We start from the raw sequence: 19,219 nt of genomic DNA, 5'->3' as shown, positions 1-19,219 counted from the left end.
TGTCGCTCTCTCCGGGAGAGCCTGATAAAATGTCCATGTGTTTTCCACCAAAGGCTGGATGTGTTTTGCACAGAATGACTAAGCAGACACTCTGTGTTCTTAATAACCCTCTCAGCTGCTCTCGAGTCAAACGCTGCTTTGATTTTAATTCAACGGTCCTTGGCTATTGCAGAAACATGTCAGGTAGCAAGACCGGGCATGAGTGATTCAGAGCCATACGCTCAACAGATATGTAACCTTGGGAAACAGACCTGCTTCTCTTTAAGGTGTTTTAGCTTGTGCATCAAAAAGACGAATAAAAACATGACTTTGAAGAGAGTGACGGTGTTGTGGAAAATACATCTGAGGTCAGGGTTATTTGATTCATTAACTAAAGAAATGCTAAATGGCGACTTTCAAATTCATTTCTCCCTCATTTAGTTTTCTATGTAAAATATATGAAAAGAAAAACAACCCCACAGCAAATGGGAGAAATGAGTAATCATTACAATTGCATATTAAAATGTTATTTCGACTGCACTCTTAGATTTTATAAGAGGGATTTGCAGTTTCATTTTAAACTGTTTGTTTTCACTGTGCCTTCTTAGACTTTGTAATAGGGATTCAGCAATCAAATATGATACTCCCTTAGAGGAGAGAAAGAAACGCGGAAAGCTACGATTATTGGAAGGAAAAGGAGGACTTACCATGAAAATGGCGAGAGTCCCCGTGGCTCTGAAGAGAAGCCAAGCCATCGTGTGGAGTCCCCAGGCGAGCAGATCCCGGAGTGTGCTTCAGTCCGTCCGCCCGCAGTCTGCCTCTCCAGGAGCCCGCCGCGGCCTGTTATGCGGTCCCTCCCCACCCCAACCCGAGGATTGGTCTCACCAGAAACGCTTGAATCACTTTTCTCCCAGGTGAAAACTTAGACACACCCCAATTCCTGAAGCGATGAGATCCTTTGTTGGAAGCTGAAAGGAACGTTCAGAGGCTGAATGGGAAGGTACCAGGTGAATAAGACGTTAATCACCGTGTGGGGTGCAGAGCGAGCCCTGACTGCGCCCCAAAGAATCCAGTTGGCTCTTCCTGGGCCACAGTGAAAGCTGAAGGCAAAACAAAGCTCAGAATCCCCCCAAAGCTGGTCTTTTCAGGCTGAGTACATGGATAGACCTAAAGTTAAGCAAAATGTAGGTGTTAAGTAATAATAGATCTTATTGGAAATAACTACAAATCTGAGGAAGAAAACCACCGCACACACAACTGTTAATGTAGGTTTTGAAGGAAAACAGCTGGAAATAAAATGGGAGTCCGCAGTTACATGGTGCCTTGGACGTTTGCGCTTATAAATAAAGCATTTAAAGTCAGATCTCTGACAGGAGTCAGATGGCATCTTTCCTGTTGTATTTCATTTAATGTATAAGTTTTTTTAAAAGGTAGGCGGCTGGTCAAGTAGGTTATATTTGTGCGCTTTTAATTACTCAAGGCCCTTCCCCCAGGGCAGCCTGCTCACTGCTACAGGCTGTGCGGTTCTAAACATCTGGTCTCCAACCTGCGTTACGGACAGAGAAAAACTGCTGACACCACTTTAGCTTGCTTATAACATTAGAATTAAACCCTCCCCCCTTTTTTATCCTCACCTGAGGAGTGGGGATTTTTTTCATTGATTTTTAGAGAGAGTGGAAGGTGTAAAGAGACAGAGAGAGAGAGAGAGGGAGAGAAACATTGATATGAGAGAGACACATTGATGGGTTGCCTCCTGCACACACCCCAACTAGGATAGGGATTGAATCTGCAACCCAGGTACGCGCCCTTTACTGGGAATTGAACCCGCAACACTCCGGTGTGTAGGCTGATGCTCTAACCATTGGGCTGCTGGCCAGGACTAAAAGCACTTTTTTAAAAAATATATTGTTATTGATTTCAGAGAAGAAGGGAGAGGGAGAGAGAGAGATAGAAACACCAATGATGAGAGAGAATCATTGATCGGCTGCCTCCTGCACATCCCCTACTGGGGATCGAGCCCGCAACCCAGGCATATGACCTTGACAGGAATCGAACCTGGGACCCTTCAGTTCACAGGCCAACGCTCTAGCCACAGAGCCAAACCAGCCAGAGCTAAAAACACTTTTAAATATTCTAGGATATTTAGGTTTGGTAGAAGAGCAGTTGTATCTTTATAAGTATTTATGCACCAGGTTTGGGAAGCTTTTAGTTTCAGGGGAGCCTAAAATCACAGATGATTTTAAGCAGGAAGAATTTTGTGAACCAGCTGGAAAAGAGCACCGTGTAGGCCAAGTCTTGTGTTTTTTGTTTGTTTTTAATTGTGGTAAAATGTACATAACAAAATTTACTATTTTAAGTGTACAGCTGAGTGCATTAAGTACATTCACATTGTTGTGCAATGTGAAGTACATTCACATCATCTGTCTCCAAAAAAAATCTCATTTTTGTAGATAAAGTTTTATTGGAACACAGACATAGCCATTTGTTTATATATTATGTTGCGAATGGCCGCTTTTGTGGCGCAAGGGAAAGTTGAGCAGAGCTGAGTAGTGGGACAGGGACTGGATGGTCATACAGCCCAGAATATTTACTGCTAACATATAGAAAATGTTTGCTTTATTTATTTACTTTCAGAAAATGTTTGCTGACCCCTGGTTGACACCATATACCTCTATAGTATCTGGGACAAATCTGATGGGGATTGACTGCAACAGAGGAATAATTAGTAGATATTTTAAATCTGCTTTCACTTGGTAAGGAAGTTTCTAAAGATCAGGTTTATTAATTTTTTTAGAGTTCCCTCTAAATTCCTTAATGTGTATCTTATGCACTTTCTGATTAGAATCAGAAAGTGAACAGCTGCTGAATCCTTTTCAATATGGAAAGACTGACATGCAGGGAAAAGTCTTCTCTGAATTAGGGAGTGTCTTCTCTGTGGCTGGACCAGTCAGCAAACATGAGGGATAGAAGCTGGTGAGCGTTATTGCACTGATTAGTGATTTGTACGTTGGTTACTCTCTGAAGTTAGTTTTTGAATTTGGTTAACAGTGGTGAGAGTTTTGGGTTTATAAGTTGATATATTGAGGCTTTTTTCTTATCACAGAATGAGAGGAAATGCCTATGCCTAGGCAAAGGCTGGACGGAACCACCATCATAGACTAGGACTTACCTTTTTGAGTGAAGTGATCATAGAGGTTGTAGGGGAACTCACTGTCGAGATGCAGTATGGCTCAAGCAGCAAAGGCGCCTGGGAAATGACGAACTCTCTGTGGCTACTTAACTCTGTCACTGTTTGGCTCTCTGTGACCTGGGGCTTGGCTCACTCCCCGGAAAGCCAGACTGCCACCCAAAGACGCACAGCAGGCCCAGGAAGGACGCTAGTAGGTGTGTAGAGTGTGGTGACTGCCTGGTGCTCCCTGTTAACTTAGGGATACGCTGTTCTTTCCGGTGGTCTATGTGGCTGCCCACCATGTGGCTTTACAGTTAACCACCTCTGAAGAGAGACCCTGTCCTGGGTGGGGTGTGGATTCTTCCCTGCCCGCCATACACTGCTGTACCGTATATGTAAGTTTCTCCTATTAAAGTCCTTATGAATTTGAATAAGGCTACATGTCAGTTCTTTGGAATTGATCCTGAATTTAGGCTTTTGAGGCTCTCCCCCAACACATATACTTAATTTATTTTCATTAGGCCTGTATATATTTTCTGAGATTTTTTTTGTAATGAGAATGTATTAGTTTTATAATTTAAAAAGTTATTTAAAAATTAATGTGCCGTTGAGGCTTAGTTGGTTGGAGGGTCATCCCATGCATTGGAAGTGTGCCAGTTCAGTTCCTGGTCAGGGCACGTACCTGGGTTGTGGGTTTTGATCGCTGTGGGGGCTCATACGGGAGGCAACCAATTGATGTTTTTCTCATACATTGATGTTTCTTTCTCTCTCTCTCTTCCTTACCCTTTCTCTAAAAAAATCAGTAGGAAACATATCCTTGGGTGAGGATCAGGGAAGAAGAGAAAAATGGAATGAACTTTCAATTTCTTTCCCATTATTTAAAATCGTGTAATTCTTCAAAGTTTTATTGTGCTAAAGACAAAAGAGATTTTAACAAACGTTAGCAGTGAATTATGGCATTCCTAGGCATAGCCATAGTTGCACTGTGGACTCAGTTCTAGATATGGCCGGCTTTGTTCTGATTTGCCTTCCCTAAAACTTCAGTTCTTTGACAGTTTTAATTATTAGGGCTTAAAACTGCTAATTATCATTTTACTCTCTCTTTACCTGAACGCAGGTTAAGTATTTCGAAATAACCTCTAAGGATTCTTGGTTGGGCGCTGTATAAAGGATAGGGTGCCCTTCTAGAGACCCACATACCATTCTTGGTCGAATGCAGGCTGGCTTCAGGCACTGTCCCAGTCGAGGAGGCCTGAGAGAGCGATGACGAACCCCATTGTGTGCTCGCTAGGCAGACGGGGCTCCCTCTCTACTTTTCGTGTGCCCTTGACAGTGCTTTAAGCCACACTTCCTTTTCTTTGGAGGATTGGGGCCTTGGTGAGGTAATAAGGCATCGTCGTGCTGGGGCCACATTTACGTGGTGCCAGGACGGTCTCTGCAAAGCGCCTTCTGCACTGAGCAGTGTCCTCACTTGCTGTTTTGTCTGAAAAGGAGAGAAAGGAGGACTTGCCAGTGGTTTCTGTTGGCTGGTTATCTTCTTATGCTCAGGATAATGGCTTTGGAAATCTCAGCCCAACTTGAAACTGGCTCTTACTCAAGAGGCGGAAAGAAAGAGGATTCCCAACAATAATAATCAGAATCATTAACAGGGAGCTTCATCGTGTGTGTATATTGTACTTTGCCTGCTGCACGGCATTGAAAGTATAAAAGCTGGACAGTAGATACAACACATCAAAAAGCCAAAGACACCATTCTTCAGTTTGTAGGAGTGTGAACACGGGCGTATGGAGTGAAGCAGGAAGAAGGCGTACCTGTCCGGTGCGCAGTGGCTCAGAGGTCTCCACGGTGTTTCTCGTGCTCATTACCCACAGCGGTGCTGTTCTTCCTCACGTGGAGGGAGTTAATGAGACGCGCTTTCACCGACAAGCCTTCACTGGTCTTCGTTTGTTTTGACTGGAAGCATGTATTTAATATGTTTTCTATGTCAGACATTACTACTTTCGGTACTTAACTGTTTTTGAATGTCTACACGCCCGTGAGCTAAGATAGTGGTCTCACACATACGCATTAACAACATTAAACACGGACCCTGCCCTGGCTCAGAGCTTGTGTTCATGGCTTTGTTCTTCACGGGAATGGAAACCCTGCATCCTTTCCATTAGGATCGTCCCTGCAGACACTCAGAAATGTCAGAGACGATACAGTTGTGCGTCTGAAGGGCACAGTCTGCACGTGAGTAATTAGTGAGACTAGGGCTGGTGACCACGGTCCCGTTAGAGCAGCGGTTCTCAACCTGTGGGTCGCGACCCCTTTGGCAGTCGAACGCCCTTTCACCGGGGTCACCTAAGACCATCCTGCATATCAGATATTTACATGACTATTCATAACAGTAGCAACATGACAGTTATGAAGTAGCAACGAAAATAATTTTTTGGTTGGGTCACAACATGAGGAACTGTATTTAAAGGGCCAGAAGGCTGAGAACCACTGTGTTAGAGGAAGGCGTGTAACATCGTTCACCATGCTTCTTACTTGAAAACTTTGTGTAATTTTTAACATACATGGATTCAAGCCCAAACTTCAGAATGCTACATAGGGGTGAGTGCATATTTAAAAAAAAACTGTTCCTGATGCTGTGGACCAGGGTCATTGTCCTTTTGCTCTGACTTGGTTTGATTAAGCAATTGCTTAGATGTGGGCAGATTTTTGTAAGGTAATAAACCGTGTGAGGGAGGAATTTCCAAATGCATCTCACTCAACAAAGGGCTTCTGAGCAAAGCTTTTCTTTGGTTCTCGTGGTTTGTTGCAGATAAAACTGACGGTGTATTTAGAATCCATCCCGCTTCCTCCTTCCCTGGCTTCCTCCGCATGAGCCAAATCCCTGATCCTTCTTGGGTAGCTCGGGCGGTGGGTCTATGGCTGAGCTCCTGTTCCTTTCCCGCCTCGCCCGGTCCACCCCTTACTCAGCAACCTGAGTCTGTTTTCCAAAGGCCGAGGCTCCCAGTGCACCCGGAACAGAATCGGACCTGCCTGTCGTGGCTTACGAGGAACTAGCCTCAGCCATTCCCCGTGTCCTCTCCCACCACATCACACAACTCTCCCTCTCTCCTGCTCCTTCTGTTCTTCCAGAACCCTCAGCTCCTTTTCTGCCTCAGCTCTTCACTTCATTTCTCCCCCTTCCTCCTCGCTGGCATCTCATTCAGTAGGTGGTAATCTATGTGACCTTCTCTGAGAGGTCTTCCTCCTCCCCACATGTGGGCACTCTCACCTCCATTATTCTGATTATTTGTACCCGGCATTCCCGTGTGCTTCCCGTGCAGGGCTCAGTGATGTGTAGGTTGCTGCTACTTGGTGGGATTGCTTCTGTTGCCTCTCTCCACCACTTGACGGTGAGCTCTGTGAGCGACCAGCCATGTCTGTTTCATTTAGCAGCAGATTCCCACGGCTTTGTGGAGGAATAAGTGAATACATCTGTGAAAATGTTGTGCAAGTATAACTGTGGGATCAAAGGGCACATATACTTCAGATTTTTATTAACTTGTTATCTAAAAGGCTATTAGCAATTTACATCCCCTGCTGATGTTCCTCCTCCCTGTGAGGCATAGAATTTGTTACAGGTAATTCTTTTTCACTTCTTTTATGAGAAATCAGTATTTTTTTCAAATATATTTTTATTGGTTTCAGAGAGGAAGGGGGAGATAGAGATAGAAACATCACTGATGAGAGAGAATCATTGATCAGCTGCCTCCTGCACACCCCACAGTGGGGATCAGGCCCGCAATCCGAGCATGTGCCCCGACTGGGAATCAAACTGTGACCTCCTGGTTCATAGGTTGGTACTCAACCACTGAGCCATACTGGCTGGGCAGGGAAAACAGTATTCTTATGAAAAAGTATATTTTAGTGCTACTGAGAGATTTAAGTATTTATTGAATGCTGATAATTTATTAGATTATAATAAGTTAAAAAAATTGAGATCTGAGTATAGCAATATAAGGAACTGGACTCAGAACAGAGTAAGTTCTGGATTTTGGTTAGTTCCAGAGGGCCCACAGCCCTCCTGGATCAAGCATCATTCTGGCCTTTTCACCGTCTCAGGTGAGATGATGTCAAAAGGTGTGACAGTCAAATCTGCTAAGCCAAATATGAATTCTCTGTGCTCTGTAGCTAGTGCCATAGCCTCTTTATTTTCACATTTTCAATCTTCACTTTGGTGGTAGCGGGAACATTTTGTAGACGTCCTCAAGCATTTTTAAGTATCATGGGAGCCATTACTTATGTTTTTCTAGCATTCAAATTGTACCAGTGTTATTATTGATAATTCCTGGGGAAGGAAATCTCTTTTGATAATTGTTTTCTGTTTGGTTTTGTTTTTGGCGTTTAAAGTAACATTTTTTTTTTTTTACAATTAACATGCGAATAAATAGGAAACTGAAAAACACAAGCAAAGAACAAAGCCATCCATAATCACAAGCAGTTCACAGTCTGACATGTCCTAAATCCTGTGTATCTACACAGCTAAGCTTTCATTTTTATGTAATTAAGATGGTACAGTTATGTATCATGCTTTCTCACACATCATGAATATTTACCATTTCCAAGTCCCAAAGCTATGAGTGTTTTGATAACCAAGAATACCCTGCACCAACTCAATCTGGAAGAAAATGTTATCCTGCCTTACTTGGTGACAAAAATTTCATAAAAGATAAAAATAGCAACAGACCTCTAGAGAAAAGATATTCACAAAGTTACGTTTAAAATACTGCATTCCCTTAATGTTCCATTAAAAATGAGACCCATAGCAAGAGTACACAAAGTATAATGCTTCTAAGACAATTATGATTTATAACTTTAAAATATTAGCACGGAGGCAAGTTTTGACTGAAGTACTTAGCCTATTTCTATAGCACAGCCTGAAGAGATGCATGCACCTCCGTGGTGATCACCACAGTGTGAATGTGAACACATCCACACACACCCCTCGCATGAGCAAGTCCTGAGGTCCATGTCTGAGATGGTCAACAACTCCATGTCCCAGAGGCCTCTTTTCCAACAGTTATAACAAAAAGATATTTCCAGATTGGTTAATTCACTAGTAATTGTTTTCATTTAAATCTCAACCCTCCACTCCACCCCTGGGAAGAAATATGCGGAATGCTTCACCTGCTGCTCAAGCCACACACCGGGGCGTGGCTGCCCATGGACGAGTATCTCTGCTCCCTGCTGTGCTCAGAGCAGCCTTACGAAGACGGACTCTGAAATCCCCAGGGACATTGGGAATGGCCCCTGAGGCTCTCAGGGGTGCCTGCCATGGAGAGCGCTGCCTTCGGCATGGGAAGGAAAGGGGGCCCTTTGAAGACAGTGAGCAGCCGCCACCATTCAGTGTCCCTCAGGGCGGGTCCATGTCTCTACCAGACCCATGTGTTCCTGGCTTTTACCCGGTGAGGATCAGACGCGAATGCTTTCATGACTAGTAAGTTCCCGGTAAGTTTGGCAAACCAGTAAAACCTGCACGGCGGAGTGGACTGGGCATGTGATGATTGATGTCCTGACTAGGAGCTACGAAACCTCTTGAGAAGATTACTTAGAGGAAACAGACATTTCAAGTGAATTTTCTCTGCCGTTTTCAGGGCAGGGTACCTTTCACGTCAGGTGGATCTGTTTTGTGTTCACATAGTTGGGGAAAGCACTGAGCTTTCAGCGCAGACACAGGGACATGTTTTTTCTGCAGTTTGGACGTGTCTGATTGGCCTTCCTTTGACTAAACACCATTATTCTATCGTTGTCATCGAGAAGAGACTCAGAATCCACCACGTCCGGGATGGGTAATGAACCCAGCGTGTGAGCAGACGCTCCTTAGCCCACGGAGGGTTTCTGTGCTGTTCCACATGGAAGGGTTTCTGTGTTGTTCCACATGAACTTTTCTGAACATCATTTCCACTTCCTTTCCTTCCTTGAAGCGTCTGAAGGTTCCTATGCGTGTATGGAACCTAAGGTTTCCCCGAGCACAGTCTGTGCAGTGTGAGCTGTGGTCTCTGACCCAGGCTGGCTCAGCTCCAGCTCACTCCGCTGATTTCTGGAAGGCCCCGCCTCAGGAGAGGTGACAGGGAGGGAGGCGGCCTCCCCCGCCCTTGTTAGCTCAGCAGCCTGTGAGTCAGTGCGGGCCCCTTTCTGCTGCGTGAGACTCGGGCCTGTTGCTTGACTTGTACAACGCCGGGACTTAATGCTAATCTCCAGCTCTCCCTGTGCAGTGAGGTTGGCAGGTTCTCAGGACACCCTTTTATTGCTTAGGCTCTGAGGTGATGCAATTGGTACTCATTTGGGTTGGTCAGCCTGCGTTTATAGGAAGTGCTTAGGAAATGCATCTTCAGTTACTCCAAATTTCACCACATTGAGGGTTTTCTGTTCTGGGGGGCTACATTTTGATAATTTATCTTTTCAGAGGCAATTATTTCTGTCTTCCAGTGTTTTTTAATTTAACATCACACATTTGCACATAGCATTTTCTTAAAGAAATTTAAGGTAGAGTTTTATAGAAAAATTCTGTAACTTTTCTTTGCCCTAGTAATAGAAATCTAGAAAGTAAAATGAGAAACATATTCTAGTCACAGTCTTGGTTAAAAACTATAAAATATTTGGAAGTAGTTAACTCAAAAATGTATAACATAATATTGATGAAGGACATAATACAAGAGGTAAGAAAACAGAAAGATGGTATATCCCTGGGTGAGAACACTTTCTATTCTAGAACGTCAGTTCCTCAGAGAAAAATCTAATGCAGGTCTCAGGCTTGACCCATAGTCTCTGTGAGGGATTGAAGTGGAGGAGGATAAAAGCCTTGAAGTCTACATGGAAGGAAAAATGTCCTCAACAGCCCATTAAAGAAGGACTACGAAGAGTACTGAAGGGTTCTCTCATCAGGCAGCAGACTTCACTATAATCCTGTGATTATTCAAAAAGCGACTGCGAGATGTACTGTTCTTCCGGCCTCATGTTCTATGAGAGGGGGATGCGGCTGTAGTGAGGCTGACTTCATGCCCATCCCTCCTGTGCACCTGCTTATGGGTGAAGGACAAAGCAGCTGACTGGTGAGTTTGGGGGCAGGAATGGTACATCCTGGGTTTAGCCCACTGCCCCTCCCACCCGTTGCCCCTTCTCACCTGGTCCACTGCTTGGTTCTCAGTGGTTACCTGTTAAGTAAGGATGTGGATAGATGAATCATTGGATGAGGGGGGTAGAGATGAAGATAATTGAATTGTAATTCTTAGCTGGGCCCCAGATTGAGCAGGGAAGTTAAGTAAAAGCTAGGAGCGAGAGGCGGGGCAGAGGACCTGTTAAGGGACTGATGACGTATAGAGGGGCTCCCCTGAGGCACAGAGCCTCAATCTCATTGAATAGCTGTCAGAATTTCCAGCATGAAGGGAACAGATATTTATTGAGTGCCCTCGAGGTACTTAATTGGGGTGTTTAGCATTTTCTTGATATCATTTATTTAATTATTTAATTACCCCTAACACTCTGCAAGGAAGATGTTATTCACCCCATTTTGCAGACAAGACAACCCAGGCCCAGCAGTTCCTTCCAGTCCACCATATTGGTCAGTGGCGCAGCTGGGATTTGAATAGGTCTGTCTGCCTTTAACGTTTATGTTCTTCCCACAGCCCTATTGGCTCCCACAGGAGGGACGTGACCACACGAGGGAGACTTCCCTAACTTGTCAGGGAGTCTGCAAGGTGCCTGTTCATAGCCCGAAGGCAGAGCAGTTTTCTGTGCCATTGCTTTGGTTTTAAAAAAATTATGGTATTTTTTTGGAATTTCAAAGAGTTACAGATTTTGGTGTCTATCAGAAAAGGATGCGGGTCACAGAAGTTGGAAAGTGCTGGATTTGCTTATTTTATCTTCACTTTCTTCTTAGTTTTTTTTTTTTTTAAATCATTTTATTATGGCAGCAGTAAATGTGCAGCATAGGAAGTTAGAAAATACAAACAAGCAAAATGGAAAAGAAAGTCACCGAATTCTGACCACCCAGAGATCACTTCCAGTAACCTCTAAGTAGTACAGGTCTTGTCCGGAAAGTGAGGCAAACTACGCTTTCCTTCAGGGTGTTTGGGAGAATTAAATAATCCAATAAGTGATGTGGAGGCAATGCTTAGCAGAGCATTTAAATACATGGAAGGTAAATATTGGTTCTCTTTCCTGCTTGAAATTTCTTTCATTTACTTTCTTATTCACCTGTGTGTGGCTTTTTGTTTTAGCCAAAGTGAGAGTCTGCTATACATGCTTTTTAGTCACTTGCTTTTTTTATGTGAGTGGATCTATATTTTTCCATGTCAGTTAACATTTATCTTCTCAGATACTCAGTTCATATTGAAATTTCCTCAAATATGACAATAAATAAATAAATAAAGGCTTTTAAAGCTGATCTGACCTGTCCAAATTAGCATCTAATTCAGGACCGCAATTACACCTTAAATTTATTTTTCTCTAACATTGTTTTTATTTTTAAAAATTAAAAAAAATGACACCAACTTGCAGAGACTGAGCCAGTTGTCTTATAGAGGTCGCCCTTCAGACGGGTCTTGTCTAGCTTGTGTCTAACTTGTCCCTCTCTCCTTGTGTTTCTAATCCCTTCTACTTTCCTTATTACAGCTAAAGGTTTTCAGGTTCAAATCAAGCTTCTTTGTCCGGGATGCAGCCTATGCCCTTCATTTTGCATCTCACCGGAAAACAGAAGGGTATCTGGGTAACCCACTTGCCTCTTGGTGGTCTATTTGTTTGATATTCAGGTTATGCTGATTAATACTCAGGTTATGCAGACGTCAAGGAAGATTCTAGTGATCTGCAGTAATGGTCTTTTTAGCCTGTGAGACAAGTTCCAAAATATTTAAACAGTTGATGCCGACGGTTGCAGAAATACATTACATATTAAACAGATAATATCCTTCATTGATAATATCCTTCATCAAAAGACAAAGTGATTTGTGCAGCTGCCACGAGTCCTGCCCAATTGGTCACAGAATGTCAGAACCAGAGGACAGAATCAGAACCGAAAGCAGGTCAGGCCCTTCCTGCCCTCCATCCAGCTTAACTCCACAAGCCCAGCAGCACGGAGGCACTGAGACTCCTGTGAAGTGCAGATCTGAGCCCGGGTCAGATCCCTGCAGTGGCTCCTCAGCTCCTGTAGGGTGAACTTCGAGATTTTAACGCGGACACGTGGGTTTCTATGATGTGGTCCAAAGACGTCTAAGTCTCACGGCCCACCATTCCCCAGCATGCGCCTTTATGCTTTTTATGCCTGTGTCACACCAGACTGCAGACTGCTGGGGTCCCCGCCCACCATCATCCCTACCACCCGCTAGCATCCCTGCCCACTCTTTGCCAGCTGCTTCCTTAGCACTAAGCGGAGGATTCATCTCCTCCAGGTGCCATCTCTGATCTTCCAGACTAGCCGGTGCCCATGCAGGACCTGGGGAGAATGTTCTTAGAGATCATCCTGAAATGTTTGCTGAACAGCTGACCCCCGTTTCAAGTGCACCCCCTTTGCCCCCCGCAAGGAGTGGACTTGGTGTTATTCCACTGTAGCACCAGTGCCCGGCCTGTTCATATCAGACACTCAATAAGCATTCGTTGAAATGACCTCAGTGGGTTGAAGTCTAAGCTGGGAGTCATGCCTCTGCAGCCTGGCCTGGAGAGGAGGTTTGGGGGTCCTGGGGCAGCGACCCCAGGTCAGACTCTAGGAAGCGGGCCAACAGCCGTGTCTGAAAGGCTCTCTTTATGTTAACAATCAGAGATCCAAGTCAGGCAGAGGGCGAAGCAGTCAGGATAAAGGTCAAGGGTTAGGTGTTTAGAACTCTCATGAGAAAAAAACAACAAAAACGAGAAAGAAGTACGATTAGGAACCATCCCTCAGAAATCAGAACAGGTGTCTAGTATGTTCCCCCAGGTCCAAACCAGGACCCGACTGTCTATCCTAGACCCGACTTGCCTGCCCTTTGTCACGCAGCTTCCTGGTGAGATCAAGAAGGCGGGCTCCTGAGGGGCTAGTGGGCCCAGCACAGCCACCTGAGCACCTCCGGGCCATTTCCCCTCCGTCTGTCTGGCTGGATGCTGCCCGCTCTCTCCATTCCTGTTCCCGCTCCCTCCTCTCCTCCTTCCTGTTGCTTCAGGGGTTTCCCCCTCCCTGCCCACCTATCCTGTTTTTACTTTCTACCTTTCTTTTCTTTTTCCCCCTTTCCCCTCTTTCTCACTATCTCTGGGCAGAATGTAGACCTGAAGGTTGTATTAATCTCTCTATCAGGAAATTTTATATTTTGAATTTTCACTAGAAAGCATAAATGTTTCTCCCACACTATTTTTACTCTTAATAGAAGGCCCAAAATTGCCTGATACTCATTTAGACTTTTTAAAAATATTTTTTAAAATTGATTTTGGAGAGGAAGGGAGACAGAGAGAGAGAAACATTGAGGAGAGAGAAACGTTCATCAGCTGCCTCCCACACGCCCCCTACTGGGGATAGAGCCGGCAATCAGGGCATGTGCCCTCACCCGGAATGAACCTGTGACCTTTCGGTGCCCGGGAGGACGCTCAACCAAGCCACACTGGCAGGGTATACTCATTTAGATTTAATTAAAACCTCTCTGCTAGAGCTTGAAGGAAAGCAAGCTACTGTGTGTGGGGGGTAGGTGGGGAGAGTGGGTGCACTGACCCTGACACCTCCCTCCACCCCAACCCCACCCGCCCATCAAGAAGAGCAGCAGGGGAAGGGGTGGGGCAACACAAAACCTCCAGGCATTGGGGGGGGGGTGGCCCTTTCAGAAGAGTTGTCCCTCAGGGGACAGTGTCCTCCCAAAGGCTTTATTCCAATGTTCCCAGGCGACCATAAAGCATCCCGGAGTTACATGCCTGGAATTTTACTCACAAAGACGATGCTCCAAACTGGTTTCTTCTTGAACCTGGGATGCCTGGAATGCCTCCGGTCACTCCCAGTGTAGGAAGGATTTAGCATCTAACAGGGATGATCTGGTTAAGCAGGATCCTGCAGGGAGAGCTGGGCAATGCCATACCTGGAGAACATATATCCTCCCCAAAACACACATTTTGCAAATAGCAACCATGAAGCACAGAGCGGTAAGGGACTCACCTCGGACTGCCTAGCTCACAGTGATGGGGCTTAGACGAGAATCCCACCCCCAGTGTCCCAGGTGGGATGACAAATGAGCAGGAACCATGGACACATGTCTCAACATCTATAAAGAACAATCTATTTCATGCTCCAGAAATTAAAGATCAAAGCAAAGAGAGTCAGAGTGGGGCTTGCTGGGTTCAATTTAAGTGATGATATGATGCCCACCGCCTTATCTCCATGTTGAACGGTCTTTCCTTAGTAACGATTCTGACAGCCCCTGGTAGATGAGGGTCACAGGTACTCATTCTGACAAATTCCTCGGCAGTCCTCGGGGATTTGATAACTTCCTTATTTTCCCAGTGCTTCCCAGGAAGAGGAATTCTGTATAAAAATTCTACCTCACGCCTACCTGCATGTGATGGGAATGTTAGGAAGGGCACTGGGTGCCTCCCACATGCACAGCTGTTCTCTGCTCCAGCAGGCACGGTCCCCTCCTGGCACTCAAACTCCTCCTATTTCTCCTTCAACTTATTCAGAAAAGTCAAGCATTTGAGAGGCCAACGAAACTTAAGATGATCTATCTAGTCTGGTTGTGTTCAAACTCCTTTTAAACATGGTCAAAAATATAGTTTATCACCAACCAGTACACACATGCAGACATATACTCTTATTATGTATGATGGACTTTGCTGTTTCCTTTTATATTCTATTTCATTCCATTAAAAACGTTCATCTAGGTAGACATTCTAAATTGACTTTATGATCCATTATTGGGGGGTGTAGCTCACTGTGTGAAAAACACAAATTTAATCCAACTCTCTAATTTTACAAAAAAAGAAGGTGAGCAGATTTAAGTAACTTATCCAAGAACTGGACCCAAATATGAATAGAATTCTCACTCTAGTTATGCAGAGTGGCGAGCCTCGGTAGGTAGAAGTTGAGTCATCTAATTATTTTTTCCTCCTGATAGATTATTAATATCTCTTTATCATGTCTCCTTTAGAAAGACAGATTCTCTCATAATCTACAGACAGTAGAGGAGATAATTTTGATAACGTTAAGAAGTGATTGAGAAGGATAATTTAGGCAGCCAGTATTTATTCCTCAGGCACTTATTAGGTGTCTAAGATGTTCCAAGCACACTTTGGGCCTAGAGATACAAAGATGAGTGAGATATGGTGGAATCTTGGATCAGGGTGTGTCCATAAGCATGGATTTCCTGCTGTGAAGGATTTTACATACCTAACTGGTCACGTGAAATTGACAAATATTTAATGAATGCCTAAAATGGTGACTATTTTCGGAAATTCAACTTAGTCTAACAAGATGAGTATGGAAGTGGGCAATAGGTGGACGATTCTAAGTTAAGACGGAGAGGGATGGTGATAATACCCATCAGTAATTATGCATCTGTCCTGGCAACCCAGGAGGCATGCTTACTGCTAACTATGCACACAGCCCTATGAATCACCAATGGCTCCAAGTTGCAAAAGTGATTATGAAGCATTTCTTATTTTGGCCAGATTTTCCGGCTGACAGTGTGATGGACGCTTTCTCTTTTAAGCCTTCTCTGCCAGTCAGTCTATCGTGGGGCTCGGTGGTTTCAGCCCCAGCCTTTTTCCTGTTAAGCCACATGCTTTTCTGCCTTCCTGAGGTGCTTGACAAGCACTTTGCCAAAACATGCAGTGAACGGAACACACCCCGATCTTCAGAGGAAGGACACCCTTTTCGATTCCCTGGAAACCCTACTCCTAAGCCAGCGGGATTTGCTGTGGCTCTGGGGGGAGGAGACAGCGGGAGGGAGGAATCTGGGAGGAGGTTGCTGCCCCCTTGACCTGCCGGGTTTTCCTTCCTGAGGGAGCCTGTGGTGCAGGGCAGAAAGGATCTGCTGACTTGGAGAGAGACGGGAAGAGCAGAGCTGGAGCCCATGGAGGGCGGGTGTCATGTTCCCTCTTGGGTCAGAGAACTGTTCCCTCTTTCAGGTCGCACACTTGCTTCCTCTCCACAGAAAACAAGGGTCCCAGCTGAAAGCCTGCAGATTGAGGCAGGAAGAGAGGCGCTAACTACTTAGACTAGTGGATTACCAGGATGGCTAAAGGACATTCCCCCCCATTTCTTCAGATAACCGGTTAGTTTTCACTGATGCATCTGATGCAGTTGGGGAGGGTGAAAGGTGTGAGGTCCCAGTTAGCCTTTGGTAGTGCTGGCCGTGTGATGTGTGCTACAGATTTCAGACGTCAGGCAGCATCTGGACTCCTCCCTGCTGAGAAGCTGTGTGCTGTGTGCACAGCTATCATCCAGCAGGAAGAATGAGTGACTTGTTAGCTTGTGATATTGTTTGGGGAGTTTGCACCCCACCTTACAATTGTTATGAAAGTGATGACTATATAAGCCAAATGTCCCCTCCCGTGTTTAGCTCTTCCATCCTCTCTGTTCAAGGGTTAAAACAAATCATTTTATCATAGTTTTTCATCGTCACTTGTCACAGTAACTTCTCTCCTGCCAACATGTCAGTGCCGGTGAGAGAGAGGAAATTAATTCCCTAAGTTAAGGGAGGCGGGTGAGGGGTGGAAACATTGGTTTGAAACTATGGAAATGGAGAGGAACAGGGAACAGGCAGGTACTTGCTGTCCTCAGATTGTGAAAGATTAGTCATAGTTTAATGTATTCTGGACAGTGGAAAATAGCAATTTTTTGAAATCAAGAAGAAAGATAATAAGTGCCATCTTAGGATGGGACCTGCCATTATCAAGTCAGATCATGTCCTCTTTGCTGGGAATATCCCCCCCCTCCCCCCAGTAAAGCACATATTTAATCTATAAGGATATTTCTTGGTGGGTGGTTGACCCAGTTTTGTCGACCAGCCTACAGTGGTGCCTGGGAGATGCCAGTGTGGCCTGCTGGTTAGATCTTCTCATGCCTTTTTGGGAAAGAAACTTTTTCAGTGTTCAAATTGTTGGATGATAATTTGGTTCTTTCTTAGAAAATTATAGCCCATAATTTTGGTTCTAGGATTATACTATACATAGATCAGGGCTGAAAACATAGATAGCAGAGCCTGTGTTGAATTCAGAAGAAAAAATGAGGATGTTTTATGTCCATGAAAAATAACCTGAGACAAATTAAGTCTTGATAGCTAAGGGTATCTAACTAAATGTTTCTCTTCAATTCTGGCATCCATACAAATATAAGTTTCATAACGCTGTATCAAGTCTATTGGATTCATAGATTCAATCTCAGCTGGGAGGGAAACTGGAACTCCAAAAATTTTAAAACCATATTTTATCTGTGAGAATTGCACTTGGGAGTGTGAGGCCTTTTCACTGATGTTGGGACCATCTTGTGTCATAATATACAGATTCTTAAACATGTGCAAAGCCTTGGACCCCACAGTTTCAGTTCCGATGGAAATCAGGTAAAGCACCTGCAAAGCTCCGCATCACTGTTTACACCATCAAAGGAGGGGGAGGAACCTCAGTGTCCATTCCTGGCCTGAAATAGCCCTTAAAATACTTTCACAAAGTGTGTTCAATGGAAAAAGTAGGCACAAACTTTTATACATAATAGTCTCAGCTTTTAAGTGACATGTAACGAATAAGAGCCCAGAGAAAGGGCGTACTGACAGCTGCGAATCTGGGTTTCCTAAGCGCGGTGTGTCGGCTGCAGGGTAAGCGGTGGCAGCATTGAGTGAGAGGAAAACCAGCATGATGTGGGCAACGGTCCCCTCTGGGTAACGGTGCATGATTTCCACTTCCTTTTCATTTTCTTACATTTTCTAAATTCTCCACAATAAGTACATTAGTGTGTTTTTAAAAAATTCTCATCCAAGGGTATTTTTCCATTGATTATTTTAGAGTGGAAGAGAGAGAAAAACATCGATTGGTTGCCTCTTGCAGGTGCCCTGACCAGGGCCCCGGCCAGGGAGGAGACTGCAACTGACATACATGCCCTGGACTGGAATTAAACTCAGGACCCTTCAGTTCACAGGCTGGCGCTCTATCCACTGAGCCAAACCGGCTAGGGCAGTACACGTTAGATTTTTACTAGGAAATGATCAATGCTGGCTGCACTAACAAAAAGTAGCTTAGAATCTTAACACTGACTTGTTTAAAATGTTTGTTTTTATTCCTTATAAATGTAGGAAGTCTGTTATTCTTGACGTAAAAGGCTGGGTCTTCGTCTGCATGTTCTGCTCCTTCCGACGATCGTCCTCCAGGGAGAGGCCCACTGTTTCAGGAGCTTTTACTGAGCTTGGTGCTTTTAGGCTCCGGTGACATCTTCGGCCTCACTGGTTGCCCCCATTGATCCTCGGCGCCACTGCTGCCGCAATTACAGTGCGAGTGTGTGACATGGTCATTAGTTAGTCAGCTGTCCCGGGGTGATGACGTGTACATGAAACTCCAGCCATTCCCTCGCTGCGGTGGTTCATTGAAACAGCTTCCTCCCTGGTCCCCTTCCCAGCAGCCTCTGCCCCTCTTACAGGCCCCAGAGCAGCTTCCCAGGTGCGGCCCGATTCACAGTTCTCCTGTGAGTGTCTCGCTGGCTCTCAGGTTCAAATAAAGACTCCTTAGCAGGTCCTACGTATGCAGGCCCCGACTTCTGGTCTATGCAACCATCTTCTCTCATTCTCCACCTTGCCAGCTATGACAGTTTTCATCTCTGTCCGTGTTCCCTGCTTCCCTCCTCTCCCGTGCCGTTCCGTTGGCCTGGAATGCCCTTCCGTTTCTTCATCTGCCTCTTTGCTGTGGGCCCTCCCACCCTCGGCCAAAGGTCGTTTCTTCTGAGCAGCCTTTTCCAGCCCCACGCGGCTGGCCCTTCTCTTCTCCCACAGCCGCTCACCCGGTCCCTGGGGAGCACGTGTCATCCTGTGTTTTAACACTTCTTCCTGCCCGGACCCTGGCAGGACCCTGGTTCACCTCTCTCCTCCGAGCACTTAGCTCACGAGC

General features: G+C 45.1%; 1 protein-coding gene across 5 annotated transcripts in view; it reads right to left on the bottom strand.

Annotated features, from left to right (window-relative positions):
* The window catches only part of DSG3 (desmoglein 3), a 27,644-nt gene extending 26,808 nt beyond the window's left edge, over positions 1 to 836 (bottom strand). For all 5 annotated transcript variants that reach the window (XM_015565675.1, XM_015565674.1, XM_006766367.2 and 2 more), the window contains exon 1: positions 687 to 836. Coding sequence is in view for 4 of the 5 variants with exons in the window: in XM_015565674.1 (XP_015421160.1) it covers positions 687 to 734 (48 nt within the window). In the remaining variant the exon portion in view is untranslated. The remainder of the gene's footprint in view (positions 1 to 686) is intronic.
* Between the last annotated feature and the right edge of the window lie 18,383 nt (positions 837 to 19,219).

This window comes from Myotis davidii, unplaced genomic scaffold (genome assembly GCF_000327345.1).
Source record: "Myotis davidii unplaced genomic scaffold, ASM32734v1 scaffold520, whole genome shotgun sequence".
Taxonomy (NCBI): Eukaryota; Metazoa; Chordata; class Mammalia; order Chiroptera; family Vespertilionidae; genus Myotis; species Myotis davidii.
The sequence above is the reverse complement of the archived record's forward strand: the minus strand, read 5'-3'. Positions and strand labels throughout refer to the sequence as shown.